This window comes from Oncorhynchus mykiss, chromosome 12 (assembly GCF_057628025.1).
Source record: "Oncorhynchus mykiss isolate SJ-2025 chromosome 12, ASM5762802v1, whole genome shotgun sequence".
Lineage (NCBI taxonomy): Eukaryota > Metazoa > Chordata > Actinopteri > Salmoniformes > Salmonidae > Oncorhynchus > Oncorhynchus mykiss.
The window spans coordinates 69,159,932-69,187,211 of record NC_143033.1 but is presented as its reverse complement, the minus strand read 5'-3'; the positions used below and the strand labels follow the sequence as shown (position 1 = coordinate 69,187,211).

Below are 27,280 nucleotides of genomic sequence, written 5' to 3'. Positions count from 1 at the left end.
CTGCGGGGGGTGTGGAGCTGTTGTTCGGGGTTGGGGTAGCCAGGAGGAAAGCATGGCCAACCGTAGAGAAATGTTTATTGAAATTCTCGATTAATGTGGATTTATCGGTGGTAACAGTGTTACAGTGGGGTGAGCAAGTTTTTGATACACTGCTGATTTTGCAGATTTTCCTACTTACAAAGCATGTCTGTGATTTTTATCATAGGTACACTTCAACTGTGAGAGACGGAATCTAAAACAAAAATCCAGAAAATCACATTGTATGATTTTTAAGTAATTAATTTGCATTTTATTGCATGACATACGTATTTGATCACCTACCGACTAGTAAGAATTCCGTCTCTCACAGACCTGTTAGTTTTTCTTTAAGAAGCCCACCTGTTCTCCACTCATTACCTGTATTAACTGCACCTGTTTGAACTTGTTACCTGTATAAAAGACACCTGTCCACACACTCAATCAAACAGACTCCAACCTCTCACAATGGCCAAGACCAGAGAGCTGTGTAAGGACATCAGGGTTAAATTGTAGACCTGCACAAGGCTGGGATGGGCTACAGGACAATATGCAATCAGCTTGGTGAGAAGGCAAGAACTGTTGGCACAATTATTCGAAAATGGAAGAAGTTCAAGATGACGGTCAATCGCCCTCGGTCTGGGGCTCCATGCAAGATCTCACCTCGTGGGGCATCAATGACCATGAGGAAGGTGAGGGATCAAACCAGAACTAAACTGCAGGACCTGGTCAATGACCTGAAGAGAGATGGGACCACAGTCTCAAAGAAAACCATTAGTAACACACCACGCCGTCATGGATTAAAATCCTGCAGCGCACGCAAGGTCCCCCTGCTCAAGCCAGTGCATGTCCAGGCCCATCTGAAGTTTGCCAATGACCATCTGGAAGATCCAGAGGAGGAATGGGAGGAGGTCATGTGGATGGGAGGAGGTCACTCCAAACACTCGCCGTGTTTGGAGGAAGAAGAAGGATGAGTACAACCCCAAGAACACCATCCCAACCGTGAAGCATGGAAGTGAAAACATCATTCTTTGGGGATGCTTTTCTGCAAAGGGGACAGGACGACTGCACCGTATTGAGGGAGTGGCCTAGCCAGTCTCCAGACCTGAACCCAATAGAAAATATTTGGAGGGAGCTGAAAGTCCGTATTGCCCAGCAACAGCCCCGAAACCTGAAGGATCTGGAGAAGGTCTGCATAGAGGAGTGGGCCAAAATCCCTGCTGCAGTGTGTGCAAACCTGGTCAAGAACTACAGGAAACGTATGATCTCTGTAATTGCAAACAAAGGTTTCTGTACCAAATATTAAGTTCTGCTTTTCTGATGTATCAAATACTCATGTCATGCAATAAAATGAAAATTAATTACTTAAAAATCATACAATGTGATTTTCTAGATTTTTGTTTTAGATTCCATCTTTCACAGTTGAAGTTTATCTATGATAAAAGTACATGCTTTGTAAGTAGGAAAACCTGCAAAATCGGCAGTGTATCAAATACTTCTTCTCCCCACTGTACCCCATCCTCAGTGCAGTGGGCAGCTGGGAGGATGTGCTCTTATTCTCCATGGACTTTACAGTGTCAAAAAGTTTTGGAGTTAGAACTACAGGATGCAAATTTCTGTTTGAAAAAGCTAGCCTTTGCTTTCCTGACTGACTGCGTGTATTGGTACCTGATTTCTCTGAAAAGTTGCATATCGCGGGGACTATTCAATGCTAGGGGTGGCCATTTCACCGCGGATCCATAGCGGATGCTGGCAATGAGGCAGAGATCGCTGAGATCCTGATTGAGAACAGCAGAGGTGTATTTGGAGGTCAAGTTGGTCAGGATAATATCAACGAGGGTGCCCATGTTTGCCGATTTAGGGTTGTACCTGGTGGGTTCCTTGATAATTTGTGTGAGATTGAGGGCATCTAGTTTAGATTGTAGGGCTGCCGGGGTGTTAATCATATCCCAGTTTTGGTCACCTAGCAGATCAAACTCTGACGGTAGATGTGGTGCAATCATTTCACATATGGTGTCCAGGGCACAGCTGGGAGCTGAGGGGGGTCTATAACAGATGGCAACAGTGAGAGACTTATTTCTGGAGAGAAACATTTTAAAAATTAGAAGCTCAAACTGTTTGGGCATAGACCTGGAAAGTGTGACAGAACTTTGCAGGCAATCTCTGCAGTAGATTGCAACGCCTCCCCCTTTGGCAGTTCTATCTTGATGGAAAATGTTGTAGTTGGGGATGGAAATCTCATAATTTTTGGTGGACTTCCTTAGCCAGGATTCAGACACAGCAAGGACATCAGGGTTGGTGGAGTGTGCTAAAGCAGTGAGTAAAACAAATTTAGGAAGGAGGCTTCTGATGTTAACATGTATGAAACCAAGGTTACAGAAGTCAACAAATGAGAGTGCCAGGAGATACGCAGGGCCTGGGTTAACCTCCACATCACCCGATGAACAGAGGAGGAGTAGGATGAGGGTACTGCTAAAGTCTATCAAAACTGGTCATCTAGTGCGTTGGGGACAGAGAATAAAAGGAGCAGATTTCGGGGCGTGACAGAATAGATTCAGGGAATAATTTACCGACAGGGGTATTCATGAGTATTCGTGAGTGTGATTAAAAAATATCCTCCTTTCTTCTCTTACATTGTTTAAACATGTACAGTCCTCACCATATGGATTTGGGTCGACTGGGTGAAAGGTGGGTCCTCCAGAGGTGCCTGTCCTACATTGTAGATACAATCTCCTCCTCCTCCAGTCCGGTGTTGCTCCTTAGCTAGTCCAAGTATGTGTTCTCTGGCCTTCCCCTTCTGCTGACACCGTTGTTTTTTTGTCTCTTTTTCCATTTTGTCTTTCCATGTCTTTGGTCACTCTGACAGAGCTCCAGACATACAGGTGTTTAATACAATGGACAGACTGAATAAATGAACATCCACAATGTCAAGTGGGAGCTAAAAGTTACTGGTCCCCCAAATGATCCTCTACTCCTCACTCATATCTCCCCACACCCTTCAGCCCACTACGACAGTGTAATTACAACACAAAAACAAACAGGGAAAATAAAAAGAACAGCAACCCTCACAAAGTACAAAAACACATTAAAAATAAATCACGAAAAGACACAAAACTGCAATCATACATGAACTTAAAGTAGAAATTATCATGTGACTGATCAGCAACAAGTTTAATGTCCATCCCCTCTGATGGTTAGATAAGATATTATAAATTCACTCATTGGTTTCAGACAAGAACGAAATTTGGACAATTTATACAAAATACGTTTTTATTCACATTTTCAATATTATTTTTAAACAGTTTTTTTCAAGTAGACAGGCAATACAGTTCAGTTCAACACATGTACAAAAGGGAAATACGAAATATAAATTATAAATTATAAAAATAAAAAAACAATAATTTATTGACTTAAATATGATAAATAGACTGACAGGGTCCCACATGATTGTATTCATGTTTTATAAACAGGTAAGGGTGTAGCTTCTGAAATGAGTCTGGATGATCAGTACATCTGTGCTGCAAGGATATCCAATCTTTGCAGATGACGTTTCGTCTCTTTCCTGATGAGCTCCCACGCCTGTGCACTGTAGTTCTGAAAAACACAGAACATTTGAAATATTAGTGGGGTGAACTTTCTTGGCAAAATAATGACCTTATTGTCTTGAACAACAAAGAATAGACTGGTGCCGTGTGTGTTAATCTTCTCAGAGTAGGAGTGCTGATTTAGGATCAGTTTTGTCTTTTAGATCACTACAGATAAGGACTGAGGAGACCTGATACAAGATCAGCACTTCTGAGATGTTTGATACATATGTCCCCCGAACACTGCCCTTGTTTAGCCAAGCCTAGTTAATATTCATTTGATTACATGTAATAAACACGTTTCCATACGAAACCAAACTCACCATTTTTCTCAGAACCTTCCTATTCAACTTCTTGAAGTAGTGTTTCAGTCTCCTCTCAGGTTTCATGGCAGGTGATACCTGTTGGACAAAATTAAACAAAACATTAGCGTAATAGCATCTTCATTTTAGCTTTTTTTCAGAGTATTGGAAACTTAATGTGTATTCAATGTTTGAAAAGGATTCTAAAGATTGTAATTTCCACTTTAAAATATCAAACTTGATTTGCCATAATGAAAAATGCATCAAAGCCCATGAAAACTTTCCATGAATTATAATCCACAATAATTTACATTTCTCATTGCTGCAATATTATTTATCTGCTGTCGCAAACTGGCTCAAAATTTGTAATAACCCATATACAGTGCGTTCGGAAAGTGTTCATACCCCTTCCCTTTTTCCAAATTTTGTTAAGTTACAGCCTTATTCTAAAATTGATTTAAGAAAAAAATCCTCATCAATCTACACACAATATCCAATAATGATGATGCAAAAACAGAAACACCTTATTTACAAATTAATTCAGACCCTTTGCTATGAGACTCAAAAGTCAGCTCAGGTGCATCCTGTTATCATTGATCATCCTGGAGATGTTTCTACACTTTGATTGGAGTCCACCTGAAGTAAAATCAACTGATTGGACATAATTTGGAAAGGCACAAACATGTATATTTAAGGTCCTACAGTTGACAGTGCATGTCAGAGCAAAAACCAGGTCATGAAGTTGAGGAAATTGTCCGTAGAGCTCCGAGACAAGATTGTGTTGAGGCAGAGATCTGGGAAAGGGTACAAAAATATTTCTGCAGCATTGAAGGTCCTCAAGAAAACAGTGGCCTCCATCATTCTTAAATGGAAAAACTTTGTAACCTCCAAGACTCTTCCTAGAGCTGGCCACCCGGCCAAACTGAGCAATTGGGGGAGAAAGGCCTTGGTCAGGGAGGTGACCAAGAACCCGATGGTCACTCTGACAGAGCTCCAGATTTCCTCTGTGGGGATGGGAGAGCCTTCCAGAAAGACAACCATCTCTGCAGTACTCCACCAATCAGTCCTTTAAGATAAAGTGCCCAGATGGAAACTACTCCTCAGTAAAAGGCACATTGCAGCCCACTTGGAGTTTGCCAAAAGGCACCTAAAGGACTCTCAGACCATGAGAAACAAGTGTCTCTGGTCTTATGAAACCTATTTGGCCCGAATGCCAAGCATCACATCTGGAGGAAACCTTGCACCATCACTACGGTTAAGCATAGTGGTGGCAGCATCATGCTGTGGATGTTTTTCATTGGCAGGGACTGTGAGACTCGTCAAGATCGAGGGAAAGATGAACAGAGCAAAGTACAGAGTCAACCGAGATGAAAAACTGCAAGAGCGCTCAGGACCTCAGACTGGGGCGAAGGTTCACCTTCCAACAGGACAATGACCCTAAGCATACAGCCAAGACAACGCAGGAGTGGCTTCGGGCCAAGTCTCTGAATGTCCTTGAGTGGCCCAGCCAGAGCCCGGACTTGACCTGATCGAACACCACTGGAGAGACCTGAAAATTGCTGTGCAGCGACGCTCCTTATCCAACCTGACAGATCTTGAGAGGATCTGCATAGAAGAATTGCAGAAACTCCCCAAATACAGATGTGCCAAGCTTGTAGCATGATATCCAATAAGACTCAAGGCTGTAATCACTGACAATGGTGCTTCAACAAAGTACTGAGTAAATGGTCTGAATACTTATGTAAATGTGATATTTCAGTTTTTTATTGTTAATACAGTTGCAAAAATGTCTAAAACACGGTTTTTGCTTTATCATTATGGAATATTGTGTGTAGATTGATGAGGGGGAACATCTATTTAATCAATTTTAGAAAAAGGCTGTAACGTAACCAAATGTGGGAAAAGTCAAGGGGTTGAATACTTTATATGCACTTTATACGTAGACTTTTCCACTTGTAGAGTTATTAGGCTACACCTAAACCAGGGCTCTCCAAACCTGATCCTTGAGAACTACCTTCCTGTAGGTTTTCACTCCAAACCTAATCTATCACACCTATTTAATTAGGTGGTCATAAACTGAATCAGGTTAGTTACACCTCGGGTTGGAGCGAAAACATACAGGAAGGTAACTCTCTGTGAAATGGTTTGGAGAGCCCTGACCAAAACAGGGATTATACTTCAAATAGACCCGTTACTTACACAGGAATTAAGGTTCTCCAATTGGCGTTCGAGAATGTTGAGGAAATCGTCCAGGTTTTTCTTGTCCCAGGTGACAGATTTCATATTCCCATCAAACAGTTTTGTGATTTGATAGATGGTCTCTTTCAGGAATCTGACTTTGTCCTCAAACTACCCAGGAAGATATAAAAAGAAGATTAGAAACAGTATAGGCTTCCGTTATGCCATCAATATAACATTGGGTCAAGACCACCATTCCAAAGCATATCAGAACATGATAAGTCAAAATTCTAGTCTTTACCTCAGCATCATCTATGTGTCTGTAAAGTGATGTTGGGAAAAGGACTGGGGCATTCTGGTTTGTGATATCTCCTCCCTGGAAAACAATCAATATAGTATGTTAAGTCACGTGTCAAATACTTTAAGAGCAATCAAGACAGACATCAAGTATAGCTTATACTGCTAGTACAGTAGGCCTAATGTAGATAGCGTCTCTTGATCTAGCTGTCATTATAGCCTTAGAGCCCTTTTACTATGTATATTCAAATATAGGCTAACAGTTTTCTAACACAGATGCTAAACATGAAACGTATGACTATTTTACTTGGTTGGTTGTTTTGCTGTCCTTAATACATGCATTCAGTCTCCTCTTACAATGTGCTGATAACTCACCATCTGGTCCAGCAGGGAAAGGTATTCTGCGCTCAAGTGACCGTAATGGTGTCGGATCCAGTCACAGCAATGACACACGCTCTGCATACTGCAAAAAATAAGAAAAATACAACTCCAGCTTTGCATTGTATACATTGTAAATTGCAGTTTGTTTCGCTGTTAGTTATCCAGATGAGTTTGAACATCTTGGCTGTGTTAAGTAGTTTTATGTGGAATTGGGAAAGGGAAAGCTGTATAGAGAATTTCCCCTGATCAACCTACCGGAGGCGGGGACTTTCATTTTCCAGACTAGCACATGTAGCACTTGGAATTCCATGCCTGCTCCGTCTCCTGGACGAACAAATCCAAGTAAATCTATACACATTCTCCTTGAAAGCAGCTTTAAATTATAGTTGAACCACAAGAAAATATTATTCAATTTAGATACCTTCTAGGCTATTACTATAGCGAGTAAAGGCTATTCGCGAGCTTTGCTTTCAACTGCGAATAACTTCGCGTGAACCGAGAAAAAAAGTCTAATAACAAAATCGTCGGAGTCGAAATAAAACCCACACTTCTTAAGAAATGTAGCCATATAAGACATTCATTTAGTGGGTTTCGTTCAAAGTTAGTCCGACATATTGTTCCGTTGTCTTCTGCTGTTGCGCTACAAATGAAAAGTGAATGGGGACGTCAGCGTCAATACCCCCATCTCTCAACTTTCATTTTCACAACGACGTAACCAACTTTCACCCTACTGTTGACTGCTGGTGATGCAACGTTGACAAGCAACGACAGCATGATTTGTTTGAACTTTCTATTTGTCGTTTTTTTTACAAGGGTAAAATGAAAATAAAATGTGCCAATAGTTCCCTGGTATAGGCTACGATAACAAGGATATTTTCCCTGCAGAGTGACTAGTTTTGACAGGGCTGTGTGTGTGTGTGTGTCATTGTGTTGTGTACGTTTTTGAATGACTATACAAGGTCAAATCTTGGCAATGGTTAATTGCTAATTTTTATATATAATATTTGATTTAATTAATAAAATACAAAGCCTGTTCAACTGTAAAGATCATATATTGTGGGGAAGTGGTCACCAAAACTGTTTGCATAGTCCTGGAGACAAGCAGGAGGAGGTGCAGGCTTTTTGTTCCAACCCAGTACAAACACACCTGTTCCTTCAGGGTCTTGATAAAATTTCATAGGTGGTTTCACATTGAAATGTCATGTTATAGGCTAAAATGTCAGATGTAGAGTAATTATTCTGCTGAATTTATTCATAAAGCGTCTCAGAGTTGGAGTGCTGATCTAGGATCTGGACATACAACAACAGAGTTACACATGGAATGAACAAAACACACAGTCAATAATACAGTAGAAAAAAAGAAAACAAAGTCTATATACAGTGAGTGTAAATATGGTCAAATAAGGGAGTTAAGGCAATAAATAGGCCATGGTGGCGAAGTAATTACAATATGGCAATTAAACAATGGAATGGTAGATGTGCAAAAGATGGATGTGCAAGTAGAGATACTGTGGTGCAAAAGGAGCAAAATAAAAAAAATACAGCATGGGGATGAGGTAGATACATGGGCTGTATACAGATGGGCTATGAACAGGTGCAGTGATCTGTGAGCTGCTCTGACAGCTGGTTCTTAAAGCTAGTGAGGGAGATGGGAATCTCCAGCTTCAGTGATTTTTCCATTTCGTTCCAGTCAGTGGCAGCAGAGAACTGGAAGGAAAGGCGACCAAAGGAGAAATTGGCTTTGGGGGTGACCAGTGAGATATACCTGCTGGAGCATGTGCTACGAGTGGCTGCTGCTATGGTGACCAGCGAGCGCAGATATGGCGGGGCTTTACCTAGAAGAGACTTGTAGATAACCTGTAGCCAGTGTGTTTGGCGACAAGAATGAAGCGAGGGCCAGCCAATGAGAGCGTACAGGTCATAGTGGTGGGTAGTATATTGGGCTTTGGTGACAAAACGGATGGAGCTGTGATAGACTACATCCAGTTTGCTGAGTAGAGTGTTGGAGGCTATTTTATAGATGACATCGCCTAAGTCGAGGATCGGTAGGATGGTCAGTTTTACGAGGGTATGTTTGGCAGTATGAGTGAAGAAAGCTTTGTTGCGAAATAGGAAGCCGTTTCTAGATTTAATTTTTGATTGGAGATGCTTAATGTGAGTCTGGAAGGAGAGTTTACAGTCTAGCCAGACACCTAGGTATTTGTAGTTATCCACGTATTCTAAGTCAGAGCCGTCCAGAGTAGTGATGCTGGATGGGCGGGTAGGTGCGGGCAATGATCGGTTGAATAGCATGCATTTAGTTTTATTTGCGTTTAAGAGCAGTTGGAGGCCACGGAAGGAGAGTTGTATGGCATTGAAGCTCGTCTAGAGGTTAGTTAACACAGTGTCCAAAGAAGGGCCAGAAGTATACAGAGTGGTGTCGTCTGCATAGAGGTGGATCAGAGAATCACCAGCAGCAAGAGCGACATCATTGATGTATACAGAGAAGAGAGTCGGCCCGAGAATTGAACCCTGTGGCTCCCCCATAGAGACTGCCAGAGGTCCGGACAACAGGCCCTCCGATTTGACACACTGAGCTCTATCAGAGAAGTAGTTGGTGAACCAGGCGAGGCAATCATTTGAGAAACCAAGGCTGTTGAGTCTGCCAATAAGAATGTGATGATTGACAGAGTCGAAAGCCTTGGCCAGGTCGATGAATACAGCTGCACAGTAATGTCTCTTATCGATGGCGGTTATGATATCGTTAAGGACCTTGAGCGTGGCTGAGGTGCACCCATGACCAGCTCGAAAACCAGATTGCATAGCGGAGAAGGTACAATGTGATTCAAAATGGTCAGTAATCTTTTCGTTAACTTGGCTTTCGAAGACCTTAGAGATGCAGGGTAGGATAGATATAGGTCTGTGGCAGTTTGGGTCTAGAGTGTCTCCCCCTTTGAAGAGGGGGAAGACCGCGGCAGCTTTCCAATCTTTCCAATCAGCTTTCCAAACATGATGCTGCCACCCCTGTGTTTCACTGTTGGGGTGGTGTTCTTCATCTTGCAAGCATCCCCCTTTTTTCCTTCAAACATAACGATGGTCATTATGGCCAAACAGTTCTATTTTTGTTTCATCAGACCAGAGGACATTTCTCAAAAAAGTACGATCTTTATCCCCATGTGCAGTTGCAAACTGTAGTCTGGCTTTTTTATGGTGGTTTTGGAGCAGTGGCTTCTTCCTTGCTGAGTGGCCTTTCAGGTTATGTCGATATAGGCCTTGTTTTACTGTGGATATAGATGCTTTTGTACCTTTTTCCTCCAGCATCTTCACAAGGTCCTTTTCTGTTGTTCTGGGATTGATTTGCACTTTTCGCACCAACATACGTTAATCTCTAGGAGACAGAACGCGTCTCCTTCCTGAGCGGTATGACGGCTGCGTGGTCCCATGGTGTTTATACTTGCGTACTATTGTTTGTACAGATGAACGGGGTACCTTCAGGCATTTGGAATGTGCTCCCAAGGATAAACCAGACTTGTGGAGGTCTACAATGTTTTTTCTGAGGTCCTCGGCTGATTGCTTTTGATTTTCCCATGATGTCAAGCAAAGAGGCACTGAGTTTGAAGGTAGGCCTTGAAATACACCTCCAATTGACTCAAATTATGTCAATTAGCCGATCAGAAGCTTCTAAAGCAATGACATAATTTTCTGGAATTTTCCAAGCTGTTTGAAGGCACTGTCAACTTAGTGTATGTAAACTTCTGACCCACTGGAATTGTGATACAGTGAATTATATGTGAAATAATCTGTCTGTAAACAATTGTTGGAAATATTACTTGTGTCATGCAAGTCTACAGTTTGTTAAACTTCTTACGGATCATTGGGATGCTAGCGTCCCACCTCAAAAACATCCAGTGAAATTGCAGAGTGCTAAATTCAAATTACATAAATCTTAATATTAAACATTCATGAAAATTCAAGTGTCATACATCATTTAAAAGCTTATTTGCAGAGCACCAAATTCTAATTGAATTACAATAAATATTTAACTTTCATGAAATCACAATTGTAATACTTCAAAATAAAGCTTAACTTGTTGTTAATCCAGTCGCTTTGTCAGATTTCAAAGAGGCTTTATGGCAAAAGCACACCATGCGATTATCTGAGGACAGCGCCCCGCATACAAAAGCATTGCATACATTTTCCAACCAAGCAGAGGCAGTCAGAAATAGTGCTAAAATAAATCTCTTACCTTTGAAGATCTTCATCTGAATGCAATCACAAGGGTGCCAGCTACATAACAAATAGTAATTTTGTTCGATAAAGTACTTCTTTATATCCCAAAAAAGTTAGTTTCATTGGTGAGCTTGACTCAGTAATCCACCGGTTTCCGTCGTTAAAAATGCATACAAATGAATCCTGTAAGTTACCAATAAACTTCTTCCAAACATATCAATCAACATTCCTAATCAATCCTCAGGTACCCTAATATGTAAATAAACTATCAAATTTAAGACGGAGAATACCGGAGACCATTACCGGAGATAAATAACTAAGTGCACGCCCTCACCGGAATGTGCAACAAGCATTACAGCCAAAATGGGAGCAACTTAGGAAAACTACAAATTCTAGCTCATTTTTTTTAAACAAGCCTGAAACTCTTTCTAAAGACTGTTGACATCTAGTGGAAGCCCTGGGAACTGCAATCCGGGAGGTCTCCCTTTTATATTCCCATTCCCAGCCATTGTAATCAGTGGTGAGCTGGAAAAAAAAGAATTCTGGATGGATTGTCCTCGGATTTTCTCCTGCCATAACAGTTCTGTTATACTCACAGACATTATTTTAACAGTTTTGGAAACTTTTGAGTGTTTTCTATCCAATACTACCAATTATATGCATATCCTAGCTTCTGGGCCTGAGTAACAAGCAGTTTACTTTGGGCACCTCATTCATCCAAACTTCCGAATACTGCCCCATAGCCCGAAGAAGTCATCAAGAAATTTGTGGAGTGGTTGAAAAACGGGTTTTAATGACTCCAACGTAAGTCTATGTAAACTTCCGACTTCAACTGTAGATTAACAAGATGTTAACTTCTCTGGGACTGTTCGGGATGTGAGCGTCCCACCTCTCAACAGGCAGTGAAAAAGTAGGGCGACAAATTAAAAACAACAGAAATCCCATTATTAAAATTCCTCAGACATAGTATTTTACACAATTGTATAGATAAACTTCTCGTTAATCCAACCACAGTGTACGATTTCAAAAATGCTTTTTGGTGAAAGCACAACATATTAACTTCTTTGATATAGGGGGCGCTCTTTTAATTTTTGGTTAAAAAAACGTTCGCGTTTTAAACAAGATATTTTGTCACGAAAAGATGCTCGACTATGCATATAATTGACAGCTTTGGAAAGAAAACACTCTGACGTTTCCAAATCTGCAAAGATATTGTCTGTGAGTGCCACAGAACTGATGCTACAGGCGAAACCAAGATGAAATTTCAAACAGGAAGTGCCCCCAGATTTTGAAGGCGCTGTGTTTCAATGAGTCCTTATATGGCTGTGTATGGGTCACGAATGAGCTTAGACTTTCTGTCGTTTCCCCATAGTGTCGACAGCATTGTGACGTATTTGTAGGCATATCATTGGAAGATGGACCATTTTACACTACATATACCAGGTGGTCGCTTGGTGTCCTCCGTCGCAATTATTGCGTAATCTCCAGCTGCATGTATTTTTCTGTTTGCTTCCGAGGAGAAACCCAACTGCCACAAATGATTTATCATCGAATAGATATGTGAAAACACATTGAGGATTGATTCTAAACAACGTTTGCCATGTTTCTGTCGATATTATGGAGTTAATTTGGAAAAAAGTTTGGCGTTGTAATGACTGAATTTTCTGGGGTTTTTCTTAGCCAAATGTGATGAACAAAACGGAGCGATTTCTCCTACACAAATAATATTTTTGGAAAAACTGAACATTTGCTATCTAACTGAGAGTCTCCTCATTGAGAACATCCGCAGTTCTTCAAAGGTAAATTATTTTATTTTAATGCTTTTCTTGTTTTTGTGAAAATGTTGCCTGCTGAATGCTAGGCTTAATGCTATGCTAGCTATCAATACTCTTACACAAATGATTGTGTAGCTATGGTTGAAAAGCATATTTTGAAAATCTGAGTTGACAGTGTTGTTAACAAAAGGCTAAGCTTGTGAGTGAATATATTTCTTTCATTTCATTTGCGATTTTCATGAATAGTTAACGTTGCGTTATGGTAATGAACTTGAGGTTATGATTACGCTCCCAGATACGGGTTTGCTCAACGCAAGAAGTTAACAACATGTTAAGTCAGCATTTAGTCACAGAAAGCATTCAGCCATTTTCCAAACATAGAGAGGAGTCACAAAAACCAGAAATATAGATACAATTAATCACTAACCTTTGATGATCTTCATCAGATGACACTCATAGGACTTCATGTTACACAATACATGTATGTTTTGTTCGGTAAAGTTCACATTCATATCCAAAAATCGGAGTTTACATTGGCGCGTTACGTTCAGTAGTTCCAAAACATCCAGTGATTATGCAGATACCCATAATAAACATTGATAAAAGATACAAGTGTTATGCATGGAATTTTAGATCCACTTCTCCTTAATGCAACCGCTGTGTCAGATTTCAAAAAAACTTTTCAGAAAAAGCACACCATGCTATAATCTGAGTAGAGCACTTAGAGCCCATACATATATCCGCCATGTTGTGGAGTCAACATTAGTCAGAATATAATTATAAATATTCCCTTCCTACGGCTTCCACTAGATGTCAATAGTCTTTTGAAACTTGTTTGATGCTTCTACTCTAAAGGAGGAGCTCATAAGAGCTCTTTGAGTGAGTGGTCTGGCAGAGTGCCACAGGCTCAGTCTCGCGCAATCACGTGAAAAGGTAGCTACGTTCCACTTCATTTCTGAAGACAAAGGAATTGTCCGGTCCGGTTGGAACATTATTGAAGATTTATGTTAAAAACATCCTAAAGATTTATTATATATATTGTTTGACGTGTTTCTACTAACTGTAACGGAGCTTTTTAGACTTTTCGTCTGAAACTAGTGAACAAACTTAATGAATGGGGATTACTGGACTGAACGCCGTAACAAAAGGAGCAATTTTGACATAAATGATGGACATTATCGAACAAAACAAACATTTATTGTGGGATTGTGATTCCTGGGAGTGCCTTCTGATGAAGATCATCAAAGGTAAATTAATATTTATAGTGTTATTTCTAACTTCTGTTGACTCCAACATGGCGGATATTTCTCTGGCTGGATTGGGCTCTGAGCGCCGTTCTCAGATTATGCTTTTTCCATAAAGTTTTTTTGAAATCTGACACAGCAGTTGCCTCTAGCACTTAGCCATCCCGGATCCGGGATCGTGAATACAGCCTCAAGCTCATTACCATAACGCAACGTTAACTATTCATGAAAATCGCAAATGAAATGAAATAAATATGCTAGCTCTCAAGCTTAGCCTTTTGTTAACAACACTGTCATCTCAGATTTTCAAAATATGCTTCTCAACCATAGGAAAACAATCATTTGTGTAACAGTAGCTAGCTAGCATAGCTTTTAGCATTAGCATTAGCATTCAGCAGGCAACATTTTCACAAAAACCAGAAAAGCATTCAAATAAAATAATTTACCTTTGAAGAACTTCAGATGTTTTCAATGAGGAGACTCTGTTAGATAGCAAATGTTCAGTTTTTCCTGAAAGATTATTTGTTTAGGAGAAATCGCTCCGTTTGGTGCGTCACGTTTGGCTACCAAAAAAACCCGAAAATCCAGTCATCAAAACGCCAAACTTTTTTCCAAATTAACTCCATAATATCGACTGAAACATGGCAAACGTTGTTTAGAACCAATCCTCAAGGTGTTTTTCACATATCTCTTTGATGATAGAAAATGCCCGCAGCTGAAGATTACGCACCAATTTAGACAAAGGACACCGGGCGGACCCCTGGAAAATGTAGTCTCTTATGGCCAATCTTCCAATGATATGCCTACAAATACAGTGCCTTGCGAAAGTATTCGCCACCCTTGAACTTTGCAACCTTTTGCCACATTTCAGGCTTCAAACATAAAGATATAAAACTGTATTATTTTGTGATGAATCAACAACAAGTGGGACACATCATGAAGTTGAACGACATTTATTGGATATTTCAAACTTTTTTAACAAATCAAAAACTGAAAAATTGGGCGTGCAAAATTATTCAGCCCCTTTACTTTCAGTGCAGCAAACTCTCTCCAGAAGTTCAGTGAGGATCTCTGAATGATCCAATGTTGGCCTAAATGACTAATGATGATAAATACAATCCACCTGTGTGTAATCAAGTCTCCGTATAAATGCACCTGCACTGTGATAGTCTCAGAGGTCCGTCAAAAGCGCAGAGAGCATCATGAAGAACAAGGAACACACCAGCACCAGGCAGGTCCGAGATACTGTTGTGAAGAAGTTTAAAGCCGGATTTGGATACAAAAAGATTTCCCAAGCTTTAAACATCCCAAGGAGCACTGTGCATACGACAATATTGAAATGGAAGGAGTATCAGACCACTGCAAATCTACCAAGACCTGGCCGTCCCTCTAAACTTTCAGCTCATACAAGGAGAAGACTGATCAGAGATGCAGCCAAGAGGCCCATGATCACTCTGGATGAACTGCAGAGATCTACAGCTGAGGTGGGAGACTCTGTCCATAGGACAACAATCAGTCGTATATTGCACAAATCTGGCCTTTATGGAAGACTGGCAAGAAGAAAGCCATTTCTTAAAGATATCCATAAAAAGTGTCGTTTAAAGTTTGCCACAAGCCACCTGGGAGACACACCAAACATGTGGAAGAAGGTGCTCTGGTCAGATGAAACCAAAATTGAACTTTTTGGCAACAATGCAAAACGTTATGTTTGGCGTAAAAGCAACACAGCTCATCACCCTGAACACACCATGCCCACTGTCAAACATGGTGGTGGCAGCATCATGGTTTGGGCCTGCTTTTCTTCAGCAGGGACAGGGAAGATGGTTAAAATTGATGGGAAGATGGATGGAACCAAATACAATACCATTCTGGAAGAAAACCTGATGGAGTCTGCAAAAGACCTGAGACTGGGACGGAGATTTGTCTTCCAACAAGACAATGATCCAAAACATAAAGCAAAATCTACAATGGAATGGTTCAAAAATAAACATATCCAGGTTTTAGAATGGCCAAGTCAAAGTCCAGACCTGAATCCAATCGAGAATCTGTGGAAAGAACTGAAAACTGCTGTTCACAAATGCTCTCCATCCAACCTCACTGAGCTCAAGCTGTTTTGCAAGGAGGAATGGGAAAAAATTTCAGTCTCTCGATGTGCAAAACTGATAGAGACATACCCCAAGCGACTTACAGCTGTAATTGCAGCAAAATGTGGTGCTACAAAGTATTAACTTAAGGGGGCTGAATAATTTAGCACACCCAATTTTTTAGTTTTTGATTTGTTAAAAAAGTTTGAAATATCCAATAAATGTCGTTCCACTTCATGATTGTGTCCCACTTGTTGTTGATTCTTCACAAAAAAATACAGTTTTATATCTTTATGTTTGAAGCCTGAAATGTGGCAAAAGGTCGCAAAGTTCAAGGGGGCCGAATTTCGCAAGGCACTGTACGTCACAATGCTGCAGACATCTTGAAGAAACGACAGAAAGGGCAGGCTCGTTCCTGGTGCATTCACAGCCATATAAGGAGACAATGGAAAACAGAGCCTCAGAAATTCTGCTCATTTCCTATTTGAAGTTTCATCTTGGTTTCGCCTGTAGCATGAGTTCTGTGGCACTCACAAATAATATCTTTGCAGTTTTGGAAACGTCAGACTGTTTTCTTTCCAAAGCTGTCAATTATATGCATAGTCGAGCATCTTTTCGTGACAAAATATAGACTCAACTGGTTAACAACATTTTAAATTAACTGACTGCACAAGTACAGTGAAACTCATCTCAAGTTTTTAAATAATCATTAACCTCACTAGGGGAGGGGGCACTATTTTCACCTCCGGATGAAAAGCGTGCCCAAAGTAAACTGCCTGCTACTCTGGTCCAGAAACTAGGATATGCACAAAATTGGGTGATTAGGATAGAAAAACTCTAAAGTTTCCAAAACTGTTAAAATAATGTCTGCGAGTATAACAGAACTGATATGTCGGGCGAAAACCTGAGGAAAATCCATCCAGGAAGTGCCATTATTTTGAAATAGCTGTTTTTCCAATGAAGGCCTATCCACCGTTTAAAGCAGTCCTTATCAAATAGTTGGGCGCGCCCCCCTGGGGGGGCTCAGAGCGATGCCAGGGGGGGAAGCGTGTGACCCCGGGGAACATGGGAACGCAGGGAGTAGGGTTTTTTGCACCGAACAAGAGCACACAGCACAGAGCAGGAGATATGAAGTGCAGATAACAAACCCTTAAGAGACACCATGGAAAAATATTTAACAGGGATGAAAAGAAAGGCGGAGAGAGACGGAGATAATGAGACAAACGTAAGTCTCCCGAAAGCTAATACAAGGAAATATGACGAAGCGTATGTAGCGCTTGGCTTCACTGTGACTACGGTGGGAGACGAGGAAAGACCGGTATGTTTACTGTGTCTAAAAATGTTGGCAGCGGACAGCATGAAGCCAAATAAATAAAGGCGTCACTTAACAACACTGTCATCTCAGATTTTCAAAATATGCTTTTCAACCATAGCTACACAAGCATTTGTGTAAGAGTATTGATAGCTAGCATAGCATTAAGCCTAGCATTCAGCAGGCAACATTTTCACAAAAACAAGAAAAGCATTCAAATAAAATAATTTACCTTTGAAGAACTTCGGATGTTTTCAATGAGGATACTCAGTTAGATAGCAAATGTTCAGTTTTTCCAAAAATATTATTTGTGTAGGAGAAATCGCTCCGTTTTGTTCATCACGTTTGGCTAAGAAAAAACCCCGAAAATTCAGTCATTACAACGCCAAACTTTTTTCCAAATTAACTCCATAATATCGACAGAAACATGGCAAACGTTGTTTAGAATCAATCCTCAATGTGTTTTCACATATCTATTCGATGATAAATCATTTGTGGCAGTTGGGTTTCTCCTCGGAAGCAAACAGAAAAATACATGCAGCTGGAGATTACGCAATAATTGCGACGGAGGACACCAAGCGACCACCTGGTATATGTAGTGTAAAATGGTCCATCTTCCAATGATATGCCTACAAATACGTCACAATGCTGTCAACACTATGGGGAAACGACAGAAAGTCTAATCTCATTCGTGACCCATACACAGCCATATAAGGACTCATTGAAACACAGCGCCTTCAAAATCTGGGGGCACTTCCTGTTTGAAATTTCATCTTGGTTTCGCCTGTAGCATCAGTTCTGTGGCACTCACAGACAATATCTTTGCAGATTTGGAAACGTCAGTGTTTTCTTTCCAAAGCTGTCAATTATATGCATAGTCAAGCATCTTTTCGTGACAAAATATCTTGTTTAAAACGGGAAAGTTTTTTTATCCAAAAATTAAAAGAGCGCCCCCTATATCGAAGAAGTTAAAGACATTACACCCCAATCACGCTGATAAGCCGCTTGATTTTCTTCAGCGAAAACGTGCCAAATATTGCCAACAATCGTCCCGCGTTGTGAATGCTACTTCAGTAAACCAGCGAGCACTGTTAGCATCATATAAGGTGGCGTACCAAATTGCTCAGTTAAAAAAAAACACTCCATAGCAGAGGAGCTGATACTGCCTGCAGCATTAGACATGGTTTCTGTCATGCTGGATGACGCAAGTGCTGCAAAAATAAAAACTATCCCTCTGTCCAATGAGACTGTCGCCAGACAGTGCGAACGATCTTAAAGAACAGCTGGTAGATAAACTCAAAGACAAACGTTTTGCCTTTCAGTTCGATGAAGCAACTGACCGCAACAAAGACTTTTTGTTTATCGCTTATGTACGTTTTGACATGACAAACTCCCTGTGTGAGGATCTACTTTTTTGTAAATATGTCAGAGATAGAGCCACAGCTAAAGAGCTATTCAAAATGCTGGACTGTTTCCTGACTGAGAATGGGCTAAAGTGGGAGAACTGCATTGGTGTTTGCAGTGATGGTGCACAGACCATGGCAGGGATGAGAAAAGGACTTTGGGCACTCATCAAGAAGGCCTCACCTCATGCTGAGTGGACACACTGTGTTATACACAGAGAAGCACTGGCATCAAGGCACCTTTCCTCTGAATTAAGTGAGGTTATGACTGACATCGTAGGTGCAGTCAATTTTATAAAGACCAGACCACTAAAAACAACTATCTATACAACTATCTAACTATTCTCTACTATCTGTGAGGAGATGGGAACTGAACATCAAGCTGTGCTGTTTCACAGTGAAGCAAGGTGGCTGTCACGAGGAAAAGTATTGTCCCAAGTTTTTGAGCTCAGAGAGCAGATAAGAATGTTTTCGGAGCAGGAGCACAAGTATGACCTCGCAGAAATATTTAGTGATGAGAACTTTCTGGCAAAACTGGCCTACCTGAGTGACATATTTGGAAAGCTAAATTAACTAAATCTACAGCTTCAAGGGAAAGATACACACCTCCCTCAGGTCACAGACCAGATCAGCTCTTTCACTCGAAGCTTGCAATGTGGGGCAGGCGACTTGATGAAGGAAATACAGATTCATTCGAGAACCTGCATGAATTTGTTGACACTACTGACTATGATGCCATCTCAGTGATTCCATATATTTAGGAGCATATTTCATCACTGACAGGATTCTTGAAAAAGTACTTCCCTGATAACAGTTCCCAATATGACTGGGTGAGAGATCCTTTCAATGCACCAGCTCCAACTGGTTTCAGCTCTGCAGAGGAGGACCAGTTCATTGATATGACATCTGACTCCACATTGAGACTGAGGTTCACATCACAGACAGGGAATTCTGGCTGAGTGTAGAGAGGCAGTATCCACTCTTAGGGCAGAGGGCTATGGGCATTCTTCTTCCTTTTGCAACATCTTATCTTTGTGAGACTGGCTTCTCTGCTGTTGCTGCACTGAATTTATTAAAATTGAAAAACAATGTTAATAAAGTTATTCTTTGTAAGTTGATCTATATTTCTTTGTTTTTTCTTTTTTTCTTTTCTTTAATGTTAAGAAGGATACAATGTCATGCAGAGGTGTACTTATAACAATGTTATAGACAAATTATACTATTTACAGTCGCGGCAGAGAGTTGGGGGGCGCAAAATGTTTACTTCTTCCTAGGGGGGGAGTAACAGAAAATTATTGAGAAGCACTGATTTAAAGGGATAGAACCCAGATTCTGTTCCCTATGGCTTCCACTAGTTGTGAACAGTCTTTAGACATTGTTTCAGGCTTTCATTCTGAAAAATGAGGGAGCATGACAACTTTGAGTGAGTGGATAGTGGGATGTCCCCAGGGCTGTTTCCTGCGCGTGACGGAGAGTGCGCCTTTCTTGTTTTCTTTTATATTGACGACACTATTGTCCGGTTGAAATATTACCAATTATTTAGGCTAAAAACAACAAGGATTGATTATAAACATCGTTTGACATGTTTCTACAAACTTTACGGATACTATTTGGAATTTTCGTCTGCCTGTTGTGACTGCATTTGAGCTATTGGATTACTGAACAAAACGCGCCAACTAAATGGAGGCTTTTGGATATAAAGAGGGACTTTATCGGACAAAACAAAAATGTATTGTGTGAGTGCAACCATACGAAGATCATCGAAGGTAAGTGATTAATTTTATTGCTATTTCTGACTTTCGTGACTAATCTACTTGGCTGGTAACTGTATGTAATATTTTGTGTGCTGGGCGCTGTCCTCAGATAATCGCATGGTTTGCTTTCGCGGTAAAGCCTTTTTGAAATCTGACATGGTGGCTGGATTAACTACAAGTTAAGCTTTATTTTGATGTATTACAATTGTGATTTAATGAAAATTTAATATTTATAGTAATTTAATTTGATTTTGGTGCTCTGCAAATTCACCGGATGTTGGCCAGGTGGGACGATAGCGTCCCACACCCCCTAGAGAAGTTAAATAAATGTTTTTTTTTAAATCTTGCCATAACTATCATTAGCATTGTCATCATTCACATTTGGTAGAATTCACACATCATCATCAAGGCTAATTTGGGGCATATACCATTTTTTTAAACGAAAAGTAACAAACTGTAAAAAGAACCCCTGGAATTTACCGAATCAATTTAATAAGAAAGAACAGCATGAGAGAAAACCGATTTGGTCTGAAAAACAACGCTCAAGCTCTGACACCTTTCACGGCCTATGCAGAATTGCAACACAGTGTAGTATCTGGGATCTACATCTGTTTATATTAGTTACTGTGCTGTTACTAAGCAGTAATGCATTACGGCAGTGTTACGTCACTACACCTAATAGGAAATGCACATGCACACTGGAATGCCGGGAACTGGGGAGCACGAGGGGTTTTGACTTAAAGAAAACTAACTGTACTCCCGTCTCCTGCCTGGTCATTTCTCCACAACACAAATATTACACACAGAAGTGCAACATCGTCGGATATCTCTAGCTGAAACTGACGGGTTTTGATGGCTATTGTTGTATTATGTTCATGCGTCTCTTTTGGCGCATAAACCGCTAGCGGGACACCTACGACAACATCCGGTGAAATTGCAGAGAGCGAAATTCAAAATCCAAGAATTGTAATATTAAACATTCATGAAAATACAAGTGTCATACATCATTTAAAAGCTTAACTTCTTGTTAATCCAACTGCGTTGTCAGATTTCAAAAAGGCTTTACGGCGAAAACATACCATGCGATTATCTGATGACAGCGCCCCACAACAAAATCATTTTTCAACTAGCACCGGCGACACAAAATCACAAATAGCGATTACATAAATCACTTACCTTTGAAGATCTTCCTCTGTTTGCAATCCCACGTGTCCCAGCTACACAATGAATGGTCGTTTTGTTTGATAAAGTCCTTCTTTATGTCGGAAATGTCAGTTTAGTTGGTGCCAATGATCTCAGTTATCCACTCTTTCAACATGTATACAAACGAACCCAAAAAGTTACCACTAAAGTCCATCCAAACAATTCAAACCGTGTTTCTAATTAATCCTCAGTTACTCTAATATCTAAATAAACGATAATATTTAAGACGAGAATAGTATGTTCAATAGGGAAGATATAAATGACGAAGAGTGCGCAACTCATTCACGCACCAACATGACCACTTTTCTAATGAGAGACACCTTGTAGTTCTTCCAACTACTTGTTCATTAAAAGAAAAACAAGCCTGAAACCAATTCTAAAGACTGTTGACATCTAGTGGAAGGTACTGCAATCTGGGTCCTATCTATTTGTATTTCCTATTGGCAAGCACTGAAATGGCCTGAGACTTCAACAACATAAAATTATGGATGGATTTTCCTTTGGTTTTCACCTGCCATATCAGTTCTGTTATACTCACAGACATTATTTTAACAGTTTCAGAAACTTCAGAGTGTTTTCAAAACAAACAAAAACCAATTTCCCAAACAGGTTAATAACTTCAGCGCTGCACTGCCGGTATGGATGGAACATTTCAGATTGTCAATGATGTGTACTCCGGTGAACTTGAAGCTTTTTACCTTCTCCACTGAGGGCCTGTCGATGTGGATGTGGGCGTGCTCCCTCTGCTATCTCCTGAAGTCCAAGATCAGCTCCGAGACGTTATTTTTTTTATTTTTTTTATTTTTTTTATTTTTCTAAAGTTACGAAGCACCCATTTTTACACTGTCCGATGAGAATGCAAAATGACGATACCATTTAGCTAAGCTAAGAATGATGTGAATAATCAAGTCAATAACTGATGGGTAGTTAGATAGCATATAGTTAATATACTAGCTAGATTGATGTGTTAGTAGGCAACTAACCTTAGGTAGCTAGCTAACATAAATTACCAGTACATACTGCTGTAATGATGTGCTTTATGGTTCATAAGGATAGCGTAACTAACAAATTGTCAGCCAAAATAGTGTATAACGTAATTTGATTACTTTACAACTATCCTCAACATTTTCTGAGCATTTGTCATAATTAATTAAATCAATGAATCTGTATCTTAAAACCAATAAGCATACTAAATACTCAATTTACTTCACATTTAGTGAGGTTATGCTGAGTACATCTAATAATCTTGGTTTTATCGGTTTTTCGCTAACATCAAAACTGTGATGTATTGAGCTTTAGATTAGTATTTTATGTCATTGTGCCAACTCACAATAGCATCTCTGAATTCTTGATTAGATTGGAATTTTCCGTTATCCATGATTAGATTTTTCCCATGTTCGAGCGGAATTGGTAGAATGCATTGCGCTTCATTTAGTGCCTCTATGGCTTTGCTGTAGTTTACTTCTTCTATGATGGTTATTTCTGCGCCTCTCTCAACGGTGTCCAGAGTATAGATGTCCTCACTCACGGTTTAAATATATGGCTTTTTTTGAAATCCAAGGTAATGATACGCAGTTCCCTTGAGAGTAGTTATGGTATTTGTGCCTTTTAATTGGTCACGGCACCTGATACCTTAGAAGAAATATTGAAGTGTCTGCCAATTAACGACTGGAGAATATGGGAGATCTAATGTCTTATACCAGTGGCATGCTTGAAATCTTATTGTTGTTGATAACACATATTACCAAATTACGGTCATTCGTCTGTCCATAATATAAATCTATCAATAATACACACACGCATGAAACAAAAACAAACATACAAAACAAACAGTATTTGGTTAGGAACATCTTCCTTTCTTAGAATTTTAAGAGTAATTTCTTCTCAATTAAAATATATGTATGTATTTTAATGCAAATTTCCCATTATTTTTGTATATATATTTTCTATTTTTACAAAAAAATTTAGAGCCTGCAGGAATATTTTATTTTTCTATCTCAGGATTGTGCCCTGGGATCACATAACTCATAACTGTGTTATATCATCTGATGGCCGCTTCTCTGCTTCAACCGAGGCACAACACCTGTCTCTAACCAGGATACTTCTGCTTCAACAAAAATATCCTAATTGGAGATGTCCCTGTTCCTACAGGGTTACCCTGCTTCAACAGGGTGTTTGCCCTGGAATTACTCCTTTAATAAATAAAGATCTGTTTTATCAGAGTTCCCAATAAAAAAGTATAGTTCTTTCACTATTCAGAAATAACTCTGCTACATCAAAGTTTCTAACTAAGGGTGTCTTTGCTACAACAAAGACAAAATGTGCACAACCTGTCCCAGAACAGGATTTTCTATGATGTTCAAAAGAAAATCAGTCTCACCCTTAATTTATTTTGTCTGTTCGGAATGGCGTATCCACTCACTGACGTTCCCTTCCGGTCTGAGCGGGTCACTTTTCTGCTCTGCTTAGTCGAAGTGTGGGGCTCCCTGAGCCACATCTAATGCAGACAATGTGCACAGTTTAACCTCGGTTTCCCCAGGAGCAATCAGCAAGCGGAGTTAGCCACCCCATCCTTGTCGCAAAATCTTTAGAGAAATTCTACAGGAAGAGAGACCGCAGATTCTTTCAAAAAACAATTTTATAAGATTTGCAAAAATGAAGCAATCAATAACAACCACTCAATCATTGCATCATTAGGAACGCCCAATGAACAGAGTTCTCTCTTATTAAAAAAAAGCACAACCTAATTTGTCTAAGTTGCAGTTTAGCAGATTGGTGGAAAGAGGGACCGAACATGGTGTGTAAAAGCGGATTTAGCTTTTCTGTTCAGATTAACCTCTCTTGGTTAGGGGTGTGTGCCAAAGTAAACTACCTGTTACTCAGGCCCAGAAGATAGGACATGCATATAGAATAGAATACACTCTAAAGTTTCTAAAACTGTTAAAATTATGTCTGTGAGTATAACAGAACTGATATGGCAGGTGAGACCCCGAGTACCATCTATCCCCCAAAAAAAGAAATTCAGCCTCCTACTGTTTTCAATGGCTGTCACTTTTATTATAAGGCTAAATCCACCCCGATTGCAGTTCCTAGGGCTTCCACTAGATGTCAACATTCTTCAGAAAGAGTTTAATGCTTGTTTCTTGAAAAATGAGCCAGAAATTGTAGTTTTTCTAGGTGGCTCCCATTTTGGCTGTAGTGTTTCCAAGCGTGTGGAAGAGAGCGCATTCTTTGGTATTTTTCTCCGGTAAAGACAATAATGATTCCCCATCTTAAATGTTATTGTTTATTTACGTATTAGGGTACCTAAGGTTTGATTATAAATGTTGTTTGACTTGTTTGGAAAAGTTTATTAGTAACGTTTGGGATTAGTTTCGTATGCTTTTTGATGGAGGGAAACTGGGTGGATTATTGACTGAAGCGTGCCAGCTTAACTGAGTTTTTGTGGATATAAAGAATGACATTATCAAACAAAAAGAAACATTTGTGATGTATCTGGGACCTTTTGGAGTGCCAACAGAAGATCATCAAAGGTAAGGCATTTATTATATTGCTATTTCTGACATTCAGAAACCAACCTGCCTGGTTGAATTATGTTTTTCATGCTTTTGTATGTGGGGTGCTGTCCTCAGATAATCGCATGGTGTGCTTTCGCCGTAAAGCCTTTTTGAAATCTAACACAGCAGATGGATTAACAAGAAGTTAAGGTTTATTTTGATGTATTACACTGGTGATTTTATGAAAGTTAAATATTTATAAATCTGTAGTTTGAATTTCGCACTCTGCAATTTCACTGGATGTTGGCCAGGTGGGACGCTACCGTCCCACCTGCCCATAAGAAGTTTAAGATAGCTGACGTTGCCACCGATGTCTGTTCCTTTCTGCGTCTTTCCATACATCCAAGTTCCTGCAGATTTTGAAAACAGGATGTCACAAACTGCGGTCGCACCCAAACGACTCTTATCTGTACACTCTGACTTATTACTAAGTCACATATGACAAGCCTGTATGAGCAAAATCCGAACATATAGCAATGGAAGTAAAAACAGCATAGTAAGTCTAATTAAACAGTATAGTATGTAATGAATTTTACATTTCCACCACATAATGATAATTTCCACCAGTATAACAGTGGCGTGCAGAACGGCATCTCAGAAATAACAATTTGTGGCTCCTTGTCATGGATGGTCTATTGCAACAGACGACCAAAATGGGTTCTACTCTCACCAGCTGTAAACAGGAAGAAGCGGCTCCACTAGGAAAGCAATCACCAAAACTGGACAATTGAGAAGTGGAAAAAGGTTGCTTGGTCCGATGAATCCCGGTTCCTTTTGCATCATGCTGATGGCAGTCAGAATTGGTGTACCTAATAAACTGACCGCTGAGTGTATATTACATGTTGATTACTGTGAGGGTGGGGGCATCTCTAAATATAATGAATGATGTAGGACATTGCAACAAATGAGTCACGCACCCATCTTTTAACTCCCTGTGACAACGATTATGAGGCATATGACTAACAAACCAATGGTTTAGCAGTGGAGAGATGCAGAAATAGGTAATATTACATAAAAATGTATAGATGGAATCTACTGTAAGTCAGACAAGGCACAGCGGTGGGCTGAATTTCATTAGGGGAAAAAGGGCAGGTAGAAATGGCGGTCCTGTCCAGAAACAACCCCTACCCACTACACCCAAATAGATCTGAAAGGCTTGGATAGGTAATTAACGTCAGGATTGGATAGGTACAAGCAATGTTCCCTCAAAGCTGAACACAGCTCCCCTCGGGCTGCCGAGCAGAAGAAATATCAGCCTGCGCAGAGAAGCACTAGATTGAACATCACTCAACTTTCTAGAATTTCCCCCTTTAGTTACCACTATCAACGTTTCACTCTACTGTGGGAATGCTCGAATCAACTGAGTATTAGACACTTCAATGTAACATACCGAAACAAAATGAACTGTGCAATAGATTTTCTTGTAAGCAGAGCGCATTGGAGTAGGAATCTATTGCATTGACAGGCATGACTCAGGACTATCCTCAACGCAGACCAGTGCGCCATGACCAATCAGAGCTGCAGTAGACCTATATGCAAATAGCCATTGCCATACGTGGATCTGAGTCGTTCACTTTGAACTAGGCTAAATGTGCTTGCTTTGATATCAAACGTGAGAGATGCATTTAGCCACCTGTGTAAATTTTTTCATATTCTTTGCTAGTTATTGAGTGATTAGCCCAGTTATAGACAATGTCTAGTCAACAATAGGGGAGTGGTTGCTTCCCACAAGACCACAAAATGTGTGCATATCTAGCCATCTTTGAAAAGCCAGAGATTTTTGTATTCCTTAAAGGGGCAGTGTTGTATTTTGAGACTGTCTTGAATAAGCTAAGTAGCCAATAGGCGGAGGGTAGCAAAATGTGTCTGTTTCTCTCTAATAATGGTATGGGAATAATAAAGCACTTTATGTTTTATGTAAAAACACAGCATTTTCAGTCACCTCGTTGTCTGATGGACAAGTGGATTAATGTTAAAGTCAA

General features: G+C 40.1%; 1 protein-coding gene and 1 pseudogene across 3 annotated transcripts in view; one reads left to right on the top strand and one right to left on the bottom strand.

Moving 5' to 3' along the window:
- LOC149979348 (interferon a3-like) overlaps nt 1–27,280 on the top strand; it is a 209,741-nt pseudogene that overhangs the window by 67,238 nt on the left and 115,223 nt on the right. The gene's annotated exons all lie outside the window — the stretch shown is intronic.
- On the bottom strand, nt 3,074–7,588 carry ifn1 (type I interferon). 2 transcript variants are annotated; one of them, XM_021624606.3, is made up of 6 exons: nt 7,013–7,588; nt 6,752–6,839; nt 6,381–6,455; nt 6,101–6,250; nt 3,923–4,000; nt 3,074–3,609 (listed from the first exon to the last, which is right to left on the bottom strand). In XM_021624606.3, exons 2-6 carry the CDS (start codon nt 6,836–6,838, stop codon nt 3,520–3,522), a joined length of 480 nt encoding a protein of 159 aa, XP_021480281.2. In that variant the 5' UTR covers nt 6,839; nt 7,013–7,588; the 3' UTR covers nt 3,074–3,519.

What these genes read in the sequence shown, in the direction of transcription:
- ifn1 (XM_021624606.3), bottom strand. Translation starts at nt 6,838, where the DNA reads ATGCAGAGCGTGTGTCATTGCTGTGACTGGATCCGACACCATTACGGT. An exon ending in TGGAGAACCTTAATTCCTGT is followed by an intron (nt 4,001 to 6,100) that starts GTAAGTAACGGG and finishes TTTGTCCAACAG; the next exon opens with GTATCACCTGCCATGAAACC. An exon ending in GGAAGGTTCTGAGAAAAATG is followed by an intron (nt 3,610 to 3,922) that starts GTGAGTTTGGTT and finishes TGTGTTTTTCAG; the next exon opens with AACTACAGTGCACAGGCGTG.